The sequence below is a fragment of the Heptranchias perlo genome, chromosome 23 (genome assembly GCF_035084215.1).
Source record: "Heptranchias perlo isolate sHepPer1 chromosome 23, sHepPer1.hap1, whole genome shotgun sequence".
Taxonomy (NCBI): domain Eukaryota; kingdom Metazoa; phylum Chordata; class Chondrichthyes; order Hexanchiformes; family Hexanchidae; genus Heptranchias; species Heptranchias perlo.
The window spans coordinates 11521072-11545795 of NC_090347.1; the positions used below are offsets into that span (position 1 = coordinate 11521072).

Below are 24724 nucleotides of genomic sequence, written 5' to 3' on the forward strand. Positions count from 1 at the left end.
TCTGTAAAAAGGAAAAGGTTAAGTCAGCATTTTCTGTTTTGACAACAAAAACCATAGACAGCTGTCGAGGGCTGTGATGAAGTGTTAGATTGCAGACCTATGGAGTGTGTATTTTTTCTTTTTTTTTTGAAAGACATCCAATCGTATCACAACAGTGACTCTTTTTTTGGTGATTTTTCGGCCCCCCTTTCCTATGGAGTGTGTTTATTTGTTCAGTGACCCAGCAAAGCTTGCTTTAAACCATAGGGATGAGTGGAGGCTGCAGTGTGCAGGCTTGACCCTGCTGACCTCTCCCAGGATGCTTCACTCCGCAGCGATGGCGGCTCCCATGGCGGTGCACAGGCTGTTGGCCTTGGTGTTAAAACCTTTTGCTGCCGGTTTGACGAGGATTAAAGTGGGGCTGAGGAGGAGGAGGGAGCGGAGGTGAGTTCACGGCCCCGAATCTCGCCTTTTCCCGGCCGGGGTTTTTTTCCCCCCTCCCCCCTTGCTGTGTGTGTGTGTGTGAGGGGAGTGAGTAAAGGGAGGAGTCTCAGGCCGCTGACCCTGGGAGGCCGGTTTACTGCGGTGAACAGGAGCGGAGGGCTTTTCCCCTCTCACTCACAGGATAACGTGAAACCATCATTAGCAACAGTTACTGGAAACCTCTTGCATCCTGTGAAACGCGGTGTACCAGCTTCCCGGCCGGTGGGTGTCTCCAGTGACTGTGGGGGCTGATCAGCCTCTCGTCAGCCCTTTTAGAGCACTGAACGCAGAGACTCAACGTTTCCCTTCCTCTACCGCAGTAACAACTTTAAACAAAATTATTATTATTATTATAATAATTTAAACCGCCTATAAGAAATCCCATGGTTCCAATCTGGTTGGAACAGGAACGTTTAGGAACACTTGACAAAACTTAGGAATTGTGTTTCTGGAAAATATATTGGGAATTAAGTGGTTTTGAATTCGCCCACTTTGCTCACATAACAATGTTAGAATTATTTAAGATCTGCTTTTAAAAAAAAAATCACCATAAGATTAAAGCAGTGATTCAAGATTGTTTTTGGCTGCTGTACTTTGGACAATGGGACCTCTTGGCAGAATATACCTATGGGGAATTATTGAAACGATTTTAAACTGTTTTGAAGAAGTGAGAGTTAGCCTGATCATACTCAAAGTCTGCACAATTTCTTTGTATTTCATAGACTTTATTGTTGCATTGAGAACTGTAAGGAACAAGTTTAACTGTGAAATCACTGAAATCCACAATCTGAGAGTTGCCATCCTTTGCATTTACAATGAATATCCAATTCTAACTTTTATCATTCCCATTTTATTACTAATGTATGGCATAACAAATGATGTGGAACCACATTGTATGATCTATAAACCGCTTGTGGTGCTGACTTGATAACTGACAATGAGACCTGCCCACTTGTTAGATATAAATTGTATTCCACTTGTATTCAGTCTTGAAAGCTCCAGTTGTCCCAGACTGTGGACGCTGGGACAATTTGAGCTTTCAAGGCAGATCGATAGATTTTGTTGGGTATCAAAGGATACTAAAGTGGGTAAATGGAGTTGAGGTACAGATCAGCCATGATCTAATTGAATGGCAGAGCAGGCTCGAGGGGCTGAATGGCCTACTCTTGTTCCTAACCTATTAAAATGTGATCAAATATTAATGTTACACATATGCCATGACTAACTTCTGGTTGGCCTTTTGATTTTAAAATTAGTAAGATGTGTTGTCATTTTTCAAAGGAATTACAGTAAGTTAGATGCTGTGTTTTATAATGACAGGAGTATTCACTAGATTGATTCATGGGATGAGAAAGTTGTCCTATAAGGAGAGATTGAGTAGAATGGGCCCATATTCATTGGAGTTTAGAAGAATGAGAGGTGATCTCATTGAAACATATAAGATTCTGAGTGGGCTTGACAGGCTAGATGCTGAGAGACTGTTTTCCCTGGCTGGAGAGTCTAGAACTTGGAATTTTCTACCCCAGAGGGCTGTGAATGTTCAGTCTTTGAGTATGTTGAAGACTGAGATCGATAGATTTTTGGACACTAGGGGAATTGGGGGATATGGGAATAGGGCGGGAAAGTGGAGTTGAGGTAGACGATCAGTCATGATCTGATTGAATGGTGGAGCAGGCTCATGGGGCCGTATGGCCTACTCTTGCTCCTATTTCTTATGTTTCCATTTTGCACCATGTAATGCACCATTATTCTGCTAAAGTGGAACAGTATCCCCTTAATGGCACAGAGTCTGATTGCTGTAAATAGGCACATCCTGAGGCCAATTAGAGAATAATTGTTTCTTTGTAAATTGGCAACTGATTGTAAATCCCTGGCTCCCCTAAGATCCAATTTTTAAAAAGCAACAACCGTCCTCTTCCTCTCTCTTTTCAAGACTATTTTGCATCTCTAACAAAGTGGGACACACTCAAAACGTTTCTCTCAGTCTGTATATCTCGAGTGGGCAGGAGAATCTCTCTTGGAAACTGTTAACAGCCGATCCAGCTTTCCTGTTGGAACTTGTGACGTTGCACTGTTATAAAACATCACAAGACTTACGGGGGGGCTGAAATGTGGAAATCTTATTAGTTCTATTTTTGATTTTCCAAGATGTGTGTGGATGGATGAATAAACAGTGAGCCTTGAGATCTGCTATCTGTCCCATGTTCCAACCAGATTGGAACCTTTGGTGGACCACAGTGTTTGTGAAAAGAAAAAAAACACACATCTCATATTGAGAGAAGCTTACGTTTTGAAAACTGCCGTGGACAACACTGAACTTTAGAAATTGAAACTATTAATTATTAGTGTGTTCTGATAAATATAGATAGTTACTAATTTCTTTTGATTGAATACCTTTTTGTCATGTCATGAATATCTATGTAAGGTGAACTTGATCAGCAACCTGTAACAACTACTGTCCATGAAAATACTGGTGCTCACTCACAACTACCCTGTTGCTTTTTTTTAAACAAGAATTTTTTTTTGTGCCTAGGTCTTCATATCTGCTGTTGGCGCCATTACTGGCTCAAACCAAACCATGGGCTGACCTACCCTCTCCTCCTTGCTGTGTTTCTGCACACAATATTCAGCGATTCCAATGGATTGGGGAGCTTGTTCCAGCTTTTGGAATTTCAGGCAGTCAGGTGAAGGTTCTAAATTCCCCCTCGGAATTCTATGGTACAATGAAGGTGAGTTAATTTAGGCAAGCAAAACGGATTATCATCTCGTGCATAGGATGCCTTCTAAATTCGATCAGTAGAGGCTAGGAACATTCAGTTTTTCAATACTGGAATTGTCTTTTGTATATGCCCTTCCACAAACCCATCTTTATCCCATCAAATAGCAATTACTGTTTCTATATATACGCACTACCATTTCACATGCACGTGTGTCCTGGGCTCCTACACTTTATCAGAATATGGTAGTTTTCTGTCGTACTTGTTCCTTTTGTTCATGGCATCAGAGGATGCAACTGTATCTAGTTTCTTTCTGTCTCGAGCTTTGATTTGGATAATACTTTTGCATAAAATCTAAACCGTTTCCTGTGATGGATGACTGTTAAGTTGAAGAGTTTTTAACGATGGATATGCGAGGTTTCAAAGAATTGACTCACCAGTGTGGTAGTGAAGTGGTTATGTTACTGTAATTCAGAGGCCTAGACTAATGATCCAGAGAATGTGAGTTCAAATCCCACCTTGGCAGTTTGAGAATTTGAATTACATTTAAAAAAAAATGTTATCAGTAGAAGTGACTGTGAAGCTGTGAGGTTGTTGTAAAAACCCAATTGGTTCATGTCACCTGCCATCCTTATCCAGTCTGGCCTATATGTGACTCCTGTCTCACACCAACGTGGTTGACTGTTAACTGTCCTCTCAAGTGGCAGTTGTATCAAACTGCTAAACTGCAGCAGTTGAAGAAGGTGGCCCACCACCACTGTCTCAGGGTAACTAAGGATGGGCAATAAATACCGGCCTTGCCAGTGATGCCCACATCCTGAGAATGAATTTTAAAAAAGTAATAAGAACGTAAGAACAGAAGAAATAGGAGCAGGAGTAGGCCATACGTCCCCTCAAGCCTGCTCTGCCATTCAATCAGATCACGGCTGATCTTCGACCTCAACTCCACTTTCCTGTCCGATCCCCATATCCCCTGATTCCCCTAGAGTCCAAGAATTTATCTATCTCAGCCTTGAATATACTCAACAACTGAGCATCCACAGCCCTCTGGGGTAGAGAATTCTGAAGATTCACAACCCTCTGGGTGAAGAAATTCCTCCTCATCTCAGTCTTAAATGGCCGTCCCCATAAAAAGCTGGTATCAGTAGACGTGACCATGAAGCTGTGAAATTGTTGTAAAAACCCAACTGGTTCACACGTGTCATTTAGAGAAGGACACCTGCCATCCTTACCCAGTCTGGCCTATATGTGACACAGTTGGGCCTAATTGGGACTGAAAATGGAATACAAGAGCCATGAGGCTCTGTTTGTGCTTGGGGATTTCATATTAAAATGTGCAATTCTATTTTACTGCAATCAAGCGACAGTAACAATCAAACTGGGACACAATTAGTTCCTTCATCTGTGGGATCTGAATTTTACTCCACTCAAACTAAGGGGCTAAACGTCTCCCCCTTCCGTAGCGGTAAGCACCAAGTGAAATGGGTTTGAGCCCCCTCGACCCATTTGATGCTGTGTGTATGTCCGTTGTACAAAACAGTCCAAATTTCGATACTAACTTGCAGTGTTAATCAGGGGAGGAAGGGTGGCTGGTGTGGGGACTGTAAATGTCATACCGGAAACTTGTTCTTCTGATTGGGGTTTAAGATGTGGAGTAATATAAGCTTTATCCTGTGTCCAGCCCAGGCTGTACCTGACGTTGGGTGAAAAAATTGGGAAATTTTCATTTGTTGGTAATTGCATCCCTTGTATTGAGGAGCACAAAATTGACACAATACGAAAAGAAAAGTGTAACTTGCTTATTTTTGTATCCGGAGACAAACTGATTTTAAGCTTTTTTAAAAAAAAAAACTCCTTTAACTCTTGGCTGTATTAAATCTATAAAGCTAAATACATAGAAGAAGAACATTTCATTCAAAATTGTACTAGTATAAACTAAATCCGAATTAAAAATTATAATTGGATTATGATTTATACCACAATAATACATGAATAATAAATAAATGTAAGGAATCTTACAACACCAGGTTATAGTCCAACAAATTTATTTTAAAATCACAAGCTTTCGGAGATTATCTCCTTCGTCAGATGATTGAAAGATGATTGTAGCTTCAGATGCACTGTGCACAGCATTGCTTTCAATCATCTGACGAAGGAGATAATCTCCGAAAGCTTGTGATTTTAAAATAAATTTGTTGGACTATAACCTGGTGTTGTAAGATTCCTTACATTTGTCCACCCCAGTCCATCACCGGCATCTCCACATCATGAATAATAAATAAAGCATTGTTGCTTGCACAGCTGTGCTTTCTTACTTTTTTTATAATAACAATAGTTCCTGATTTGTAATCAAAACAAGGATTCTAATAAGTTGCCAACTCTAACTTCACCACTATGTATATGAACAGGCAGTATGGTCATACACAAGGTCAAAATATGTGGGTATCATTCCCAGTGGCAAGAGTTATAGTCTGAACAAATGTTGGGGGTTGAGGCTTTTAATATCTAGTACATTCCTTTTGCCTCAGATTTATGCTGAAAGGTACAACACTTACTTATAAATTGCTTAATAGTCAACTGAATTTAAATAACGTTTTGATTTGTATAAATAGGAACACATCAAAATGGCTAAGAAGAGAATAGTTATGGCATCTTTGTACCTCGGAACAGGACCTTTGGAACAGGAGCTGGTGGGTAACATACTGGAGGACCACAGAAGTTAATTATTGAATGGTATTTTATTTTGTGTGTTTTTATGAGAATTAAGGAATAATATGGTAATTAAAGCACACAAAGTACAACCGTATAATAATTAGAGGCCGTAAATGATTGAGAGTTAGACAGTGCAGCATATTGTAGCTTCAGATGCACTGTGCACAGCATTGCTTTGTGGCTAAAATGTTCCCACACAAAGAGTTCCTGATTTTAGTAATGCCATTGGAACTACAAGTGGAGGCTGGATGGTTCCCCACAGAGTGGGGATGTTATTTAGTGAGTCCCTTCTTACTGCTGTCATAGATCTCTGGCTGGTACAAGAGCCTCTACAGAGGCCTGTGAGTAGCTTATCCTGCTGCCTTTTGTTTCTGGGAGGAATATCTGGGGAAGGAAGGGGAAATTTATTTGAGGGAAAAAAAAGACTTCTTTTAAACCCTGATGTTTGCTGAACCATGCATCTAGTTTGGGGAAGCTTTGGTCGAAAGAGTATCTGCAGGTCAATGGGAAGGAAATCCATCACCGTTACAAAATATGATCTCCCGAGCAGGATGGTTAAACGTTTTGCCGTCTGCAGAATAAGAGCGTTGTGACATTTTGGGGAGTTGGTTAGTTTTGTCTCCAAATCTTTGATTGCGTTGGCCTCTTTTACAGAGAGGTAGCCCAAGCAATGTTTGTGCTTACTTGACAAATTGGGGCAACATTTCTATGAATGCAGTGATGGAATTTTAAAAAGTTACACGAGCTGGTTTTGGACTTCTGCTAAACTGGCCTGACCCTTTTAAGGCCATGGGAATCCAGGTAATTGTAGCTGTTTGTAAATTGCTGAGCTCAATTAGAGGTCACTAATTTGTTTGTACATTTTAGGCTTCAGATTAGAAGAACCCTGGGTGAAATATCTGGCTTTTAAAAAAAAAATTACATCTGTAACAGTGCGTGCTGGATGTGAAGTAGATGTATTTTATATCTAGATATAATTGTATATATAACTCAAATGGGAACAAATTGTACCATTGATATAGTGGTTCTGTACCTCGTCTATATAATTGATATAAATGGCATTTGATTTGTAATGAAAAGCATACGTAATCCATTTGAAGTGTCCCTAATATTGTAAGAAATACACTGTCCAGACTTGGTAAAGTTGGTCTATTTTTGAATGATAAATGAAAATATGTAAATCTTGTACTGATGATGTCACTTCTCACTGTTCCTACTTTGCCAAGTTACACAGATAAAACAACACTAGAAAATGGAAATTTAAGACAATTTAATGTCTGAAATCAAGAAAACACCCTTGTTTGATTGGAGGGGGCGTTAATAACTTATTTGGTTTTCTAGAACTGAAAATTAAAATGAAAACTGAAGTTTTGTTAGTGCTAACGGAATTGATCTTTCAGCTTCAACTAACAAAGTATATGGTTTGTCTCCTTGATTTTATCAGGTAGATTGCATAGAGGAAACACTGCAAAGATCACAGGAGGAGACTATGATATCTGATCTTAGAGTTTCTGTTCTGCTAGATTGCACAAGAGGGTCTAGAGGTGTGTAGAAGGTAACATTTGTTACCGTATAAAAATTTACATATTCCTTAAATGTAAGGATACGATTACATTAGGTTAATTTATGAAAAGCTAATATTACATTGTATTTAATGGTGATTAATGAAGTCCAGTTGTTGTACGTGTTATGCATGCTTTCTCTCATTAATATACATAGCACTGTAATACATAAAGCTGTAGTTTACCACCTGTTGTGTATTGGATATTTTGCATTGTAATTTGGAGACACAGTGAAAGGTTTCACCAGTAGTGTGTGTATTGGAAGGATAAAGTTAGTATTGCACGTTTTATTAACGTAGATTTGGCTTGTACTTTAACTGTGGTTGCTAAAAGTTGGCATTAAATTGGGTGCATTAAAATTATTACAGATTTCTTCAAAAGGCTTTCTGTTGTAGTCCATTTTTAATTTGGTAACTGCTGATCCAGGTTCCTTTTTATAATTGATAAAAATGTGAAGCAGAATTCAGGCCTTTCCCCACAAAACAACAAGAAAAAATGTTAATTGCTTCCTTTCTCCCTCTCCTCCCCCGGCAATGCTCGGGTCTGACCACAGACGGTACAGGTAGAAACCTGGGAGCACGCTGTCTGTCCATATTCTCAGTCATCAATAGTGCGAAGCGTAGGGAGATGAATAAGAGAGACTAGAAAGACCAGGCTTGTTTAATGTAAGCTGCTTGTTTAATGTAAGCCACTCGTTTAAAATCTACAAAGCACGCTCCAAAGTGGAAAATATTTTTTTTTAAAAGCTGGTCCTTTTTTATAGTACCATTTGGAGTTTTGTGTGCATTTGTTATGACTGCAATTTATAAAATCCTCCCCATTAACTGGTATGACAGGGGAATTTTTAACTAGGTGTTGCTAGTCCTTCTAGTTGTAATTGTATTGTGCTACTCCTCTAGGTAAGAAGAACTCTCGAACAATGCTGATTCCACTGTTAAAGAAGTTTCCAAATCAAGTGCGCGTTTCTTTGTATCACACCCCAGATCTCAGGGGTATTCTTAAACTCCTTATTCCAGAGCGGTTCAACGAGACAATTGGACTGCAACACATCAAAGTCTACCTCTTCGATAACAATGTCATTATTAGTGGGTGAGTATGAAAAAAGCTTGAATTTAAAAAGAAATATTAATCACTTCAATTTCATTTATGGTACTGACCATAACTCATTCGGGACTGGTCTTGTGATTTATTAGGCTGACCCATTTGTGAGGTATAAGTAATATGTGTGCAATGTGCTACATATCATTTGAGGGCTGAAGAAGCAAATACATTATATGTTCTCTCTCTTCTCTACCCCCTCTCTTGGGAAAATACAACAACTTGCATTTATATAGTGCCTTTAGTGTAGTACAACGTCTCAGGGCATTTCACGAGCATAATATACACAAATTAACACCGTGCCAAAAAAGGAGATATTGGGAAGGGTCACTAAAAAGCTTGGTCAAAGAGGTAGGTTTCAAAGAGTGTCTTAAATGAGAGCGAGGTGGAGAAGTTTAGAGAGAGAATACCAGAGCTCGGAGGCTAGACAGCTGAAGTCCCGGCTGCCTAATGGTGGGTTGAAGTGAGTGGGGAATGTGTAAGATGCCAGAGTTGGAGGAATGCAGAGTTCTTGGAGGGTTGTTGGGCTGGACGAGGTTACAGAGGTAGAGAGGGGCGTGGCCATGAAAGGATTTGAACATGACGATGAGAATTTTAAGTTCGAGGCGTTGGTGGATTGGGAGCCAGTGTGGGTCAGCGAGCACAGGGGTGACGGGTGAGTGGGACTTGGTGCGGCTCCCTTTGTATGGGCCCCTTTTCATTGTTAAGTGAGAATTCTGCAATCTTGCATGGTGCCGGAGGAAGCAGGTGTGTGGAGGCATTCTTGATTTCCAGGGGAAGGCCAAGCTGGCATAAGGTTGGATCTAGTGTGATTGTGAGACCACTCGTTGATTCAGTGGCATCTTGAACCACTGTGTGGAATGGCAAAAAGGTAAGTCGGGGAAGAGTGGAGTCTGTATGGTATGTTTGGTGCAGTAATGCTAGTTACAGTGTGCTGAAGATGCTGGAGTTTTGGGAACTGAAATAATATTGCAGTCTTCAGGCCTTAATTCAAATAATAAAATTGACTTTTTTGATAAACTCTCCAGAGCAAATCTGAGTGATTCCTACTTTACGAATCGACAGGATCGTTACGTTTTACTCCATGATTGCCGTGAGATAGCAGATTTCTTTGATGAGCTGGTTAATGCAGTCAGTGATGTCTCACTTCAGTTACAGCAGAATGATACAGCTGATGTAAAACCAGGAATGGTCCACCCATTCACAGGTAGGGTAAATCTACGATTTTTCAACAAACAGACTTAATCTGTCTTGGAGCCTGTACCCTCTGATATTTTTTTTTTCTGTTGACAAAATTAAATGAAGTAGTTACAAATTTAGTTACTTTATGTTTTGAAATGTACATATGAAGAAGACAATCTGTTTTTGAAGCCGAATGGATGATGCGTGTAAGAAAAGTCTCCACACTTCTCACTCTCCACAGCACCGAGCTACTTGAAGCAGTCCGGTCTAAAGTTGCCCCAGATTCCATCCATGGGTTCGTAAAATAGCAAACATGATTACTCCTGGAATTCTAACTTAGTGAAAATATTTTTGTTCATATACAGTACAAGAATCACGAGTGATTTTTAATGAAAATTGACCAGTCTGACTGATGGCTGTCAGATTTTTTTGCTGTAGATATCTTGCCACAGTTAAATCTCATCTATCCAAAGTTTTGATTAACTTCAAGATTACAGATGTTGAATGCAATGTAAAATTGGCAAACCTATTTAGTGTGACATGCGATTTGGTCATCTTCTAAAAAGGTTTCAAATTTTCTAGTTCTGCAACCATTGTCTAATCCTATCCACTCTCTTGCTGATGATTCTACTCTACTCCCATAAAAATTCTCTGTGCATACAATTTTTATTTCTCTCAGCGCACTGGCTGAATCACTGCATCTTCACCTCCTTGAAGCCCTTTGGGGCAATGAAAATTAAAGTTCTTTCAATCCTACAAAGGCTCAGTTTCTCCATGTCCTCATGTCCAACAGCTACTGCCTCTTGATGGTGCCAACCTTGATCCTTTATCTATCAACATTCTTGGCCTCACTATCTCTTCTGATCTCAAATACAATTCCCACACTTCCAGCCAGCTCTTACCTTTGGTGGCTCCAATTTTTGTTCTCCATTTATTTATATCCTTATCCTTGCGATCTCCTCACTTTTCAAACGTAATTCCCACATCCCCTTATTTGTGCTAAATACTTATTTTCCCCACTTCGAAGTCAAAAGACTCGAATACTCTTCACATACCTAGAGTGGTTTTTAACACTTGGGTCAGGACACATGAAAAAAGTTGACATCTGATGGCTGATCCTTCTCTTACTGACACCATAACCTCTTGTCACAGGATCTTTAATTTCATTGACACTGATGAGGCCACTGTGCCCCATAAGCTTTCCTCTTGTTCTTAGTAAGCTCCAAGTATACTTTCTTCCTTTTTCTTGCATCTTCACCGTGTTGAAATCCAGACTCATTTGTTTCATCCTATTCTGACTCCCTTTTCAGGACCTCAAAACTGTGCAACTAGTTACATCTTTGTCTTCCCTTTCTCATACAATTTACCTGCTTTTAAAACCTAAGCTTGGTATCGTCTAATCACTACTTCCTAATTTATCTTGTCTACTTTCCTATTATTTTCAACCTTGGCTCTTAGCCCTTCACCTGTGTTTCTCAATTTAAAGAAATGAACTGGTCAACCTCCTATGGCATTGCAGTGTTAGAGGGCGGGGGCATAATAATTGGACCGAGGAGGAGAGTGGGTGAAAAAGGGGTAAAAGGGTGGGGCAGGAAGGAGGGGAGTTGGTGGGGAGGAGGACGGGAATGGGAGGGGAGAAGAGAAGGGTGATGGAGGAGGAGAAGTCCCTTTTAGCCCCTCTCTATTATCACAGCATAAAAAATTGAGAGGCCTATACTCCTGGCCGCAGTCTCCCACCTGCTCCAACAGCCATAGCATAAAAATGGAAAGGCTTCTGCTCTGGGCAGACGCCCCTAATACCACAGCTGTCAGTACACTGAGGCAGACAGGTGTCGGTTGGCCATATCAGGAGCCGATACCAGAGCAGGAGCAGCTAGTTGAGAAGGACGAGAAGCATGATATTAGCTATGACGGCTGCTTCTGAGGCAGGCCCGCAATTAATGGGTTAGGAGGTAGGAAATCACAGAGCCCACCAATGCATCACCTGGAGCTGAAAATGAGAACGGCTAGTGATATAGTTAGAATATTAATTTCAATAGTTCAAATAGATTTTAAAATGAAATATGCAACATCCTCGAGATCTTTTGTGCAAACACCCATGGCTGACACCACCTGAGACACAGAACCTTGGGCTGCTCCACAGCAACACCCAGTGGTAATGGCATGTAGGCTGACAGCAGCTTTTCTTAATCATGTCTTCGAACTGATTTAGTTGTTAAGGTGTTACTAATATTGAAAACCCATATCATAGTGTCGCACCTATAGGTGTAACATCTTGCAGGTAGCGTAATGGAAAACTGACACACACAGTTGACGTAGGGCTTTTCAATGCATTTTTGAAATTAAATGCTGTGACCCACCTACTGTTTTTAGTATATAATAGATGTTTGGGAAATATCCTGTGGTGTGTTTGAATGTTACACTGCAATTATTTTGTTGTGAGGATCTTTAAAGTTCGTTATATAACTAGAGACAAATGATTAGTCTTTTTATACATTTCAAGTTTCTTAATATTTCAAAATGGACTTAATTTTGAAAATCTGTCAAGGTGGGACACCAGATCAAGCTGTTGTTTCTGTGATTTTTCTAACTATGGTTGTGGAACCAAAACTGTGGCTCAATTATGATATGTAAATAATCTGTTTGAAGAATTGTTATTTTGGCAATTTTTTGTCTCTAAAGATGTTTAAATTACCTACTAAATTAAATCGTCACTTCAAATACAGGAAAGTGGATTTTCCATAATATTGATTTGTGAATAATCATAATGTCTTCGTCATAGGGCTGTTGCCAGAACGTATAAGAACTGTTCATTTCAGTCCATTGACTACTTGACGAACACATTATCCTTACTAATGTCGTCTGCAGGGACTTCTTTGGAATTGAGAATTGCACGTGGGTGGAGAGAAAATGCCAACCCTGAAACATTCAGTTCTTGAAATTTATGTTCCAGAGACCTTCTGTTAGCGGAAGCTGCATACTCCCTCCACGCAAATAAGCACTCACGGTGCAGCCGTGAGCCCAGACTGTATTATGAATATGGTTTCCTGCACTTGGTTCATGTGATCTACATTTTTATTGAATTACTGTAAATGAAAATCACGATTAAAACTGGGCTACGTCATGCATAAAATTGGCACAAATTGAGAATGTGATTCTGGAAGGACATGGTTCCACAAGTTAGGATTTTAACTTTAGTCAAAGAAAAGCACAGATACTTGGGTGAAGCATCAAGGAAATTGAAGGTATCAACATTTCATCTATCAATTACTGTTCCATTTCTTAATGGAACAAAATGTACCTTTACTGTTACGTCAACTTTTTAGCTGTAGTGCTTGAAAGACATGTAATACAGTACCTGTAGCAGAGCTACCTGAGAAATATGCAGTATTTACAATGGGTACATTTAACACTGAAAATTCTACAGTTCGTTATGTGGGCCAATGTAACTGTTCATTATAAGAACATAAGAAATAGGAGCAGGAGTAGGCCAATCGGCCCCTCGAGCCTGCTGCGCCATTCAATAAGATCATGGCTGATCTGATCCTAACCTCAAATCTAAATTCATGTCCAATTTCCTGCCCGCTCCCCGTAGCCCCTAATTCCTTTTACTTCTAGGAAACTGTCTATTTCTGTTTTAAATTTATTTAATGATGTAGCTTCCACAGCTTCCTGGGGCAGCAAATTCCACAGACCTACTACCCTCTGAGTGAAGAAGTTTCTCCTCATCTCAGTTTTGAAAGAGCAGCCCCTTATTCTAAGATTATGCCCCCTCGTTCTAGTTTCACCCATCCTTGGAAACATCCTTACCGCATCCACCCGATCAAGCCCCTTCACAATCTTATATGTTTCAATAAGATCGCCTCTCATTCTTCTGAACTCCCATGAGTAGAGTCCCAATCTACTCAACCTCTCCTCATATGTCCGCCCCCTCATCCCCGGGATTAACCGAGTGAACCTTCTTTGTACTGCCTCGAGAGCAAGTATGTCTTTTCTTAAGTATGGACACCAAAATTGTATGCAGTATTCTAGGTGCGGTCTCACCAATACCTTATATAACTGCAGCAATACCTCCCTGTTTTTATATTCTATCCCCCTAGCAATAAAAGCCAACATTCCGTTGGCCTTCTTGATCACCTGCTGCACCTGCATACTAACTTTTTGATTTTCTTGCACTAGGACCCCCAGATCCCTTTGTACTGCAGTACTTTCCAGTTTCACGCCATTAAGATAATAACCTGCTCTCTGATTTTTCCTGCCAAAGTGCATAACCTCACATTTTCCAATATTGTATTGCATCTGCCAAATCTCCACCCACTCACCCAGCCTGTCTATATCCCCCTGTAGGTTTTTTATGTCCTCCTCACTCTCCACTTTCCCTCCCATCTTTGTATCATCTGCAAACTTTGATATGTTACACTCGGTCCCCTCCTCCAAATCGTTAATATAGATTGTAAAGAGTTGGGGACCCAGCACCGACCCCTGCGGAACACCACTGGCTACTGGTTGCCAGTCCGAGAATGAACCATTTATCCCAACTCTGCTTCCTGTTAGATAACTAATCCTCCACCCATGCCAGAATATTACCCCCATTCCGGTTATATTTCCCAATACTCGGGATGGATATTACAAGCAACATTTATTTGAGTGATGACGGAAAGACATAACTACACATTTGAATAATTTTACATAGAATTACATAGAACTTACAGCACAGAAACAGGCCATTCGGCCCAACAGGTCCATGCTGGTGTTTGTGCTCCACACGAGCCTCTTCCCTTCCTACTTCATCTAACGCTATCAACATATCCTTCGATTCCTTTCTCCCTCATGTGTTTATCTAGCTTCCCCTTAAATACATCTATGCGAGTCACCTCATCTACTCCTTGTGGTAGTGAGTTTCACATTCTAATCACTCTCTGGGTAAAGAAGTTTCTCCTGAATTCCCCATTGGACTATCTTATATTTATGGCCCCTAGTTCTGGTCTCCCCGCAAGCGGAAACATTTTCTCTACGTCTACCCTATCAAATCCTTTCATAATCTTAAAGACCTCGATCAGGTCGCCCCTCAGTCTTTTTTCTGGAGAAAAGAGCCCCAGCTGGCTCAATCTTTCCTGATAGGTATAAGCGCTCAGTTCTGGTATCACCCTTGTAAATCTTTTTTTGCAACTTCTCCATTGCCTCTGTGTCCTTTCTAGAATATGGATTCCAGAACTGTGCACAGTACTCCAAGTGTGGTCTAACCAAGGTTCTATACAAGTTTAAGATAACTTCCCTGCTTTTCAATTCTATCCCTCCAGAAAAGAACCCCAGTGCTCGGTTTGCTTTTTCAAAATGGCCTTATTAACCTGAGTCGCTACTTTTAGTGATTTTTTTAAAAATCTGTACCCCCAGGTCTCATTGCTCCTCTACCCCATTTAGACCCTTATTATCCAAGCAGTATGTGGCCCCCTTATTCTTCCTACCAAAATATAATACCTCACACTTATCTACATTGAAATTCATTTGCCAATTACACACCCATTCTGCAAGTTTATTAATACCTTCCTGTATTTTATCGCCTCAATTTGGTGTTGTCTGTAAATTTTGAAATTGTACTTCCGATTCCCAAGTCCAAATCATTTATGTAAATGGTGAACAACGGTGGTCCCAGCACTGATCCTTGTGGAACACCACTTCCCACCTTTTACCAGCCTGAGTATCTACCTTTTATCCCTACTCTCTGTTTTCTGTTTTGTAGCCAGCTTGCTATTCATTCTGCTACTTGTCCCCTAGCTCCATATGCTCTGACCTTAGACTACTATGCGGTGCCTTATCGAAGGCCTTTTGAAAATCCAAATATATTACATCTACTGCATTATCCTTATCTAACCTTTCTGTTACTTCCTCAAAGAATTCAAAGACTTTAAAGCCACTTTTCCCCAAAATTGGTGATTATATTTTCTGTAGTTCTAACTTGAGCACTGAAATCTGCTGAGAATGAAACAGATTATGGGAATATGACATTTTGAACTATCTATAATAATATGATGTGTACGAAAGGGGTCAAGTGGCACAGTTGTCATTTTTCCTGAGCATTTTCAGCATAACCAGCATTTGAACTGGCTCCTAATAAACAACAGCCTCTCTGGAATATCTTCCAGTAGAGCACAGTTTTTGATTAATTACTAAATGAAGGATTATGGAGAGGAGTTCAGATGTCTCCAAATATAACAGCAAATTTATGATACCAGTAGTTTTCTTCAAGTCTCACTGACCCTCAACAACTTGTATTTATATAGTGCCTTTAATGTAGTAAAACGTCCCAAGGCGCTTCATAGGAGCATTTACTGGAAAAGGCCATTTCTTTCATCTATTTGAAAACCAGTCTATGATATGTAGTCTTTTTAAAAAAATGTAAACTAGTCGAAGAGTTCCAGAATTTCACAATAGCTTCAGAGGTGTGAGGCAAGTGTTTGCCAATTTGCATCCGGAATTCTTGCCTGGTGAGCATCGTGGTCCCAACTTCCTGCACCCAAAATTAGGGGCTCGATTTTAGCACCCGCGATCGGGTGCGTTCCTGGCGGGGAGGGGGGGGCTATGAAAATCGTGGATTCCCGGGGCGGGTCGGGAGCCCGGCTCCAACCCGCCCCATTTCCGGATTCCCCACTGACGCGCTGACATGCGCGTGCAGCCCCCGCGTGTGGGACTCCCGCCGGCAATTTTAGGAGGGGTGGCATTTTGCAAACAACTGGGACTGTTTCCCGTACTGGGGGAAACACTCCCAGTTCAAATGGACGTGTTGCAGCCATCAGCCTGTGGCAGCTGCAAAGGTCCATTTGACAGCTGGGGTGTTGGGGGGGCGGGGGAGACCCTCACTCATTGCAGGAGGCCACTCTGTCACCTTGGATAAAGTTTGGCCTCCACCACCCTCCTCCTAACAATAAAATTCACCAACTTGCACACTTACCCCGGTGTCCAGACACATGTACCTACCTTGTGGACCCCCTCAGATGTGCATCTTCCGGATGGGAGCCACTGTAGCTGCAGTCATGACCTCCTCTGAAGGCAAACAGCCTCGCCGGCCACGCTGTCCACCTCTGACATGTGGAGCTCTACAACACAGTGCTGTGACACATCCACCTGCACAGCAGGAGGGAGGGCAACCGCAGAGAGAGAGGCGTCGCAGAGGGCACTACCCTCGCCACAGGGTCCACAGACCGAGGCTCAGGTTCCTGGATCTCTCTGAGCAGCAGTGCACACGGAGGCTCAGAGTCACTCGACATGTAGTCGTGGACATCTGCAGCCTCCTTCTTGCCGAGCTGCTCCCGGCTGGCCCGAGCACCATCATCTTACCTGTCACTGTCAAGTCACCACTGCCCTCAACAACTTCTCCTCCGCATCCTTCCAGGGTGCCACCGGGGACATCGCCGACGTCTCTCAGTCGTCTGCACAAAAGAGCCCTGCGAATACACCTACACCCACTCAGCAGTGACACAATGGGTGGCATCAGTTGTGGGTCTTCATAGTGATCCTCAGGAAAGGGCATTATTGCACAAACCGGACAGGATTCGCAAAGACGTGGCAGTAGTGGTGCCAATATAATATGTAATGTGAGTTGATCAGAAATTAAATAGAAGTAAAAACCATGACAAACCCTCAAACACCCTTGTGCATCCCCTTCATGCTCATGACACGTTTGCCTTACGCTTCCTACTGCACATATGTGATGCATGCCCTAAGGCTGCAGCACAGGTAGTGGCAGGTTGAGTGAGGCTGACTGTGAAAGAGATGCACGAGAGGGTGAGTATGAGATAGAGCCATGGGATTGTATGAGGATTGGGTTGAGTGGTAGTGGCGGGATGAGTACTGGCGAGGTGAGTAAGTGCAGGTAAGATGAGGATGAGGTTTGAGTGGGTGTGAGGAGTGATGTGATAGAGTAGTGTTGGCTGTGCAGAAGGAGATGTGGGGTGGGGACGGTGATGTGGCAGACAGAGTATAGGGGAATGAGTAAGTGTACTCACTTTGGCTGACCTACTTAGGTCATTGCAGCGCCTCCTGCACTGTATGCAGGTGGGCGATATGTTGGTGGTGCAGGTGACCTCCTCTGCCACCTCGAGCCAGGCCTTCTTGGTGGCAGAGGCAGGCCGCTTCCTCCCTCCCGCCGGGGGGGGATGATCTCTGTCCTCCCCCCTCCTCCTCACCCCATCCAATGATACCTGGAGTGAGGCATCATTAACCTGGGAGCAGCCTTCCCCCTGGGCTGCTCCATGCTGTAATTTTTCCTATTTCTTGCAGCATCAGTCAGTGGAGGACTGCCCCTTTAAATAGAGCTCCTCCAGCTGACAGACCTTACTGCGCATGCGCAGTCCGCCCGCCGCGCAGCTCAGCAGCGGGGAACCCGGAACAAGAGGTAAGTGGATCCAATCAGCCTGCGATTGCACGCGGGGCAGACTGATTTCACCGGGCACGTTACCCACACGCCCAATCGACGCCCCCCCACCGCAAACCCGCTGCCCTGGTCACATCGAGCCCTAGGTGTCAATTGTTACTAATTCTATTTGTTCTTTCAACTACAGAGGCTCACCAGAAACTGCAACCACACAACTCTACTCCTACGTCCAGTTGTCATAAACTTCATGTGTTGTTTTAGATGCAGTAAACAAGAGACTGGAGTATAGTGCAGTGCTGGAGTTCTTATTCAGTCTTGGCAAAGCCAGTGCTGCGACATGCAATTGTGATTAACTAACTTTTCTTTCTCGACCCAACCCGATCTATTACATGTAACAGATTTGGCAGTATATTCTTATCTAATTTTTTCCCAATTGTTGCAATACTGCTTGAATTAAATGGGTTTGCACTCAAATTATTAATAAGCGTTTGATATGTTACACTCTTATGTTGCCTGAAGTGATACGGTGTAGTTGCTGACAGCACATTATTGGAGCAATTAGATAAGAAAGTTTCTTGCGCTAGACCAACAATTAACCACGTAGGTCCTTTTTATTGCACTAACTATGCCAGAAAAGATTGGACACCATGGGGAGTAAAGTCAACATTCTAAAAACACACAACTCCAGTCAGACGAGAGTCTGGCTTTAACCCTTTCTCACTTCAGACAGCCATCATGTGATTTCTATGAATCTCTATTAATTTCCAACAGTATACAATGACTTGAAAAATAGTTTTTAATCTCAGTTTTTTTTTTCCCTTTCCCTCCCCTCTGTAGAAGTGTTGACTCCTGATTCCTTGGGCACCAGTTGTCTGCTGGTAACTTACCCAAGTGGGTACTTTCCATGCATGAATTATATAGAGTTTGGCCCAACCAATCTCCACGGGTAGCAGCACTAATCCCACAAACCCTCTCTGTGCCCATAATCCTTTCAGTCCCCTTTTTAAATTTATTTTATTACTCCAGTTCTTAATTTTGGTGTGAAAACTGTTATAAAATGTTACTGACAGCAATGTAATATTGTCCACATTTATTCCAGGTCAAGGAGTAACTCACCAATGTTAGCCGATCACTTGCTGATCACCTGACCCCCACCACAAATGAATCATATCCTGCCTCTCCGCAATTACTGTTGGTAGTCAGCCCTTGCAGGTGTTTAGATAAAATAAACCTTTTCACTATTTAGTGATTGTGAGGTGCATGTGGTGCACCATGAATTTATAATGGCACAGTTACAAATTTTGTGCCTGTTTTAGATATTCTCTCTGGTTCAGTAATGCTGATCATTCCCATAAGCTTTCCCCACTTTTCTTTCATTCAGTAGTTTGATGTACTGCCCAATATCTAGTTATATGATAGTGTAACCTCGGTGTGGTGGGGGAGAGAATAACAATGGGACCTCCTTGTTATATGACTTGAATATCGTGATCTTTTCATGTGTCTCCAAGTAAACATTGTCAATTTTCCGGATGGCGTACTACCTCATACTTTGATGAGATGAAGCTGGATGTGAGCCCACAAACCAGTTTATTTGCAATTGTTAAGTGAACAAATAGACAAACATTTGAAGTAATTTCCACCTAAACATGCATTGGTCTCGTTACTCTTCTCATGACAAATAGTAAATTGCACCATACTCATCCTTTTGACAGGCTAAAAAACATTCACTTTTCTTGGGTCGTCTTTTACTCTGAAACCTGACCAGCTACCTAAGCTTTCTTCTTAAAGGAGACTTAATTCCTGCCTGCCTCATTCGGCAGCCTTTGTTGGACCTGACCTTTTTTTTTAGTTCTTTTGCTTCTAAGAACTGGAAGTTGAGGGCTGTACCTCCCACTTCTCCCCTGCCTGGGGGTTGGCCAGTAGGCCTTTCAATTAAACTGGCTCTGGCTTGGCTGGGTGGAGGCCCGATGAGACTACCTCATGTTGTATATGCGTGAATGCAGTTCCCCCCAACATCTTGCATATGAATGCTTCTGAAACAAGATAATGACCTCCTGTTGTCCCAGGTCATTGAGGATAACATTTACAATAGTTGGCTTATCTGACTTGACTACCTCCCTCCCCACAGCTTTAGCTGGAACCTGGATTTTAACTCTTTGTGAACTCACTAACTTAAATGCAGCGTTTCAATATAAATTGCACTAAAGTCCTTCCATGGTAAAATGGTCGAAAAGGCTCCAAGGCACAATTGTAAACAATTTTACAACACCAAGTTATAGTCCAACGATTTTTATTTGAAATCTACAAGCTTTCGGAAGCTTCCTCCTTCCTCAGGTAAAAGGAGGAAGCCTCCGAAAGCTTGTAGATTTCAAATAAAAATCGTTGGACTATAACTTGGTGTTGTAAAATTGTTTACAATTGTCAACCCCAGTCCATCACCGGCATCTCCACACCAAGGCACAATCACAGTGTTCTGTATTGAGTTATCTAAATCTGTTCCAAAATGCTACTCTCCGTATGTTACACACTGTTTTTCACTCTAAAGTCTGGTCATTTAAAAAAAATTCATTCTGGGGATATGGGTGTCGCTGGCAAGGCCGGCATTTATTGCCCATCCCTACTTGCCCTTGAGAAGGTGATGGTGGCCATCTTCTTGAACCGCTGCAGTCCGAGTGGTGAAGGTATTCCCACTGTGCTGTTGGGTAGGGAGCTCCCAGGTTTTGACCCAATGGCCATGAAGGAATGGCGATATATGATGTATTTATCAGGCCTCTTGTGAAATTTAACTTTTTTAGTGTTGAAAATGTCAAAATGAATTCTTTGATTAGTCTATCCTTGAAAATAATTTTAGTTTATGGTTTATACCTTACTTTATATAGAACTTGTTATTTTTAGTGAACATCTACATATTTGCATTATAATCTTTAATTTGACGTTATTCAGATGCCTGTTTTTGCAATCAGTCCTGACCATGGAAAGCAGCAATACTTAGGCGCACTGTTGAAATTGTTTTTCAGGTAGTCGAACAGATTTCTGTGCGGCAGCAAATAAGAGGATCATGGCCGTGGTGAATGAAGCAAGAAGCACACAGCAGTACAGAAACCATTTAATGAGTTTGGCCGAGGGTAGTTCTGAAGAAGAGTTGGCACTGCCCAGTGACGTTGGTAGAACAGTGAGCTGTACAGACACTTGGATTTACCCCATAATACAAATGAGGCCATTTGAAATTAGAATAGACGAACAAGTGACTGAAACTTTAATGACTGAAGCTGAGGTGGATTCCAAGATGTACTTGACTTCAGGGTACTTCAACCTTACCCGAGCCTATATGAATCTTATTTTGGGTACCAGCGCAGATTACCAGATACTGCTAGCCTCACCAGAGGTGAATGGTTTCTTCGGTGCTAAGGGTGTAGCAGGAGCCATTCCTTCAGCTTATGTTTACATTGCCAGACAGTTTTACAGCAGAGTGTGCCAGAGTGGACTGCAAGATAGAATAAGACTACATGAATACTTCAGGAAAGGCTGGACATTTCATGCAAAAGGTGGGTGGTAGTTTTTTTTTAAGCAATGGCAATACACTTTAAAAGGCAGATTAAAAAAATGAATGTTTTTAAAAAAAACTTTTGCTCAATTGTGTTGGTTTGGTTTGTCTGTCCTTTGTATTTGCAGTATGAAGGCATCCTAGATTTCTCAGGTAGGTGAATTGCTTGTAATTCACTCCATGTTTACTAAAGGGGTGAACTGTGGGAATGGGAGGTTGGAAGAGGAGAATTAACATTATGATCCAGTTGAGTAGTTGCATCACTTCACGGCTGTTATTGTACTTTTCTTTGTTTAACATTTGTAGTATTAGCTTGACTTAGTTGGTAGCACATTCACTTCTACCTCAGCAGATGTGGTTTCAAGCTCCACTCCAGGACTTGAGCATGTAATATAAGCTGGCACTTCATTACAGTGTTGAGGGAGTGCTGCTTTGGCATAGGTGCTCTTCACATAAGATAATAAACTGATATCGGTGATTTTGTGGAAGAGCAGGAAATTCTCCCTGTATCCCAGCCGCCTTCCTCCTTCAATAAGTACCACATGAAGCAAGATTGATCATTTATTTCAGTGCAGTTTTTGGGATGTTGCTGCTGCAGAATGGGTGTGCAACAACAGTCACTGCGCTCCAAAAATAATTCACCATCTGAAGTGCTTTGTGATATTTTAATGACATGATAAACAATTTAACATTATTGTGTGCAAATGATTTTACACAACAGATGTGTTTTTTTAATAATCACTTTCTATACTACCTGTAGTTAGATTAAGGTAAGTTATGACAACCTGATTTGCATTGGGTCTTGTGTGCCAATAGTGTAATGTCACATGTTGGTTGCTGGAGGGGTCAAATAACCCTTTACCACAATGTTACAAGTTTAGGGTGTGTCATATATAGTTTCTGGTGTACAGCAGTGCTAGTGATTCCCATAAGCGACCTGAGTGTCTTGCATTTAGAGATGTGCCTGTATCAAATTATAATAGAATGTAACCCAGCGGTGTGACTAAAGGACCCCTTGTGATCTGAACTCAATATGGAGTCTTTCACAAATGCCCCCAAGTGCACCTGTCCATTCTTTAGTGAGATTAGGCTGGACACAAATTGGTACGTACTTTATTTCATAGACAGCAAGTGAACATATGGCGTGACAGTCAAAGCAAATTCCAATTGCATAGCTCAATCTCGCTTTTCTCCCCAAGAGTATGGCAGGGGTGGGGGGGAGGTAATTAACCATGTGCTGTACCTTCCGTGGTCTGATTTACTTATTTTTGAGATTTGCTTTTTTTCGGACTGCAACTAACTGCAAAAACCGACCTCCTGCGTTTTTAGCTTCCTGCTCCAGGCCCAGTGCTGTGTGTCACAACCTTCTGTTCAGAGCTTGGCTGCCGATGTGGCCCACTGAGTCCCTTGCTGCGGAGAGGGGGTGCAAAGATACTGATTTCCTCCCTCCAGTGATTTGCCACTAGGTTTTTCAGTAAAAGCAGCTACCTCTCCTCCCCTGGGATGTGATATTTTAAAGAAGACATCTTCTGCTGTTCTCGATGAGTGGGAGCTATTCTGGCTAATGGGCCTGGGACAAAACAAGTGACTTTCACTGTATTAGTTCAGAATGCTACAAACTAGCCTTTCCCAGTACACATTCTTTAATGCCTGCAGCCTGTGATCTTTGTAAATCTGTGCAAATTCTATTTGTTTTTTAAACATTGCCCTTAAACACAAGTCATTCCCAAAACCCTTTTGGTGAAGAAAAAAAATTCTAGTCCTGAAATGTGATGCACGTTTAAAACAAAAGTATTTTTGCCTTTTCGGGTCTTCACGTGATCACATCAAAGTTACCTGGTCAGAAGGGTATGTGGATAACCAGTGCCCAGGACTACACCTACAAACATACAAAATTGACAGGCAGTTAAAGACCAGCTGGTCTACCAAGCCTGCCGCACCAACCTGTGTTGCCTTTAAGCTGCAAGGAGTGTGTGAACGCTCTAAGTCAACATGCTTTGGCTTTTCACCTTGATTTTCTTCTGCTTTCTTCCTACGTTCTTCTCCCGCTTCCTCAACTACCATTCATGGAGAAGCATCTAACCTCAGATTGGCACCCCACTCCATTAATGTTCCAGGTAAGAATCAGAAATTCCCCACGAGGAATTTCCGTCACAAACACTTGTCTTCCCAATCTGTCACTAGGCTCATGCAGACTGATAGCTGACTAGCATGTTGCCGGTAGTCTTATCTTGGTGTCAGCCTTGGCTCAGTGGTAGCATTCTCACCTCTGAGTCAGAAGGTTGTGTTCTCGAGCCCCACTTCAGAGAGTTGAGCACATGATCTAGGCAAAAACTTCAATGTAGTACTGAGGGAGTGATGCATTGTCAGAGGCGCCCCCTTTCAGGTAAAATGTTAAACCTGTCTGCCGCCTCAGGTGGACGTAAAAGATCCCACGTCACTTTTCGAAGAAGAGCAGGGGAGTTCTCCCTGGTGCCCTGGCTAACATCCATCCCTCACTAAAACAGATTATCTGGTCATTTTATCTCATTGCTGTTTGTGGCCTTTCTGTGTACAAATTGGCTGCTTCCTTACACAGTACCAGTGACAACTCTTCCAAAATCATTCATTGGCTGTGACACCCTTTGGGACATCCTGCTTCAAAGGTAATTATTTATTTATGTCTTGTGTGGCCATGTTCGTTTTGGAAAGGCAGGAATCGTACTGCACTCTTTAAAAACAGCACCCCACACTCCAACAAACAATTGTGACAGGTTTTTTCCCAGTGAGGAATGGAAATAAGTTTTATATGAATCCAAGTAGTTTACGGTCAGTGTGTTTGACATGTTAGTGTATTTTTTTAGTCAAAAGCTCTCTTCCTGGCTCGTGAGCAGACCACATTATTTTCCAGTAAAATTTTGCATGGTCTTAACATAACCTTGTTTAAATTCCCAACTAATTGCAGGATATAAAGCTGCATGACTAGACTTGATGGCCAGACTGATGCTAATTAACCATGGTAACCTAGAACCAGATTCTGAGACAAAAACAGAAAAAAGACACTCAACGTAAATGTAAAATGAATGGATGCGTGTTC

The 24724-nt window shown here is 41.8% G+C and overlaps 1 protein-coding gene across 3 annotated transcripts in view; it reads left to right on the forward strand.

Annotated features, from left to right (window-relative positions):
* Positions 1-292: 292 nt before the first annotated feature.
* LOC137341097 (CDP-diacylglycerol--glycerol-3-phosphate 3-phosphatidyltransferase, mitochondrial) overlaps positions 293-24724 on the forward strand; it is a 92888-nt gene continuing 68456 nt past the window's right edge. For all 3 annotated transcript variants that reach the window (XR_010966959.1, XM_068004016.1, XM_068004017.1), the window contains exons 1-7: positions 293-423; positions 2996-3191; positions 5792-5869; positions 7336-7435; positions 8353-8542; positions 9580-9758; positions 21122-21649. Coding sequence is in view for 2 of the 3 variants with exons in the window: in XM_068004016.1 (XP_067860117.1) it covers positions 299-423; positions 2996-3191; positions 5792-5869; positions 7336-7435; positions 8353-8542; positions 9580-9758; positions 21122-21649 (1396 nt within the window). In the remaining variant the exon portion in view is untranslated. The remainder of the gene's footprint in view (positions 424-2995; positions 3192-5791; positions 5870-7335; positions 7436-8352; positions 8543-9579; positions 9759-21121; positions 21650-24724) is intronic.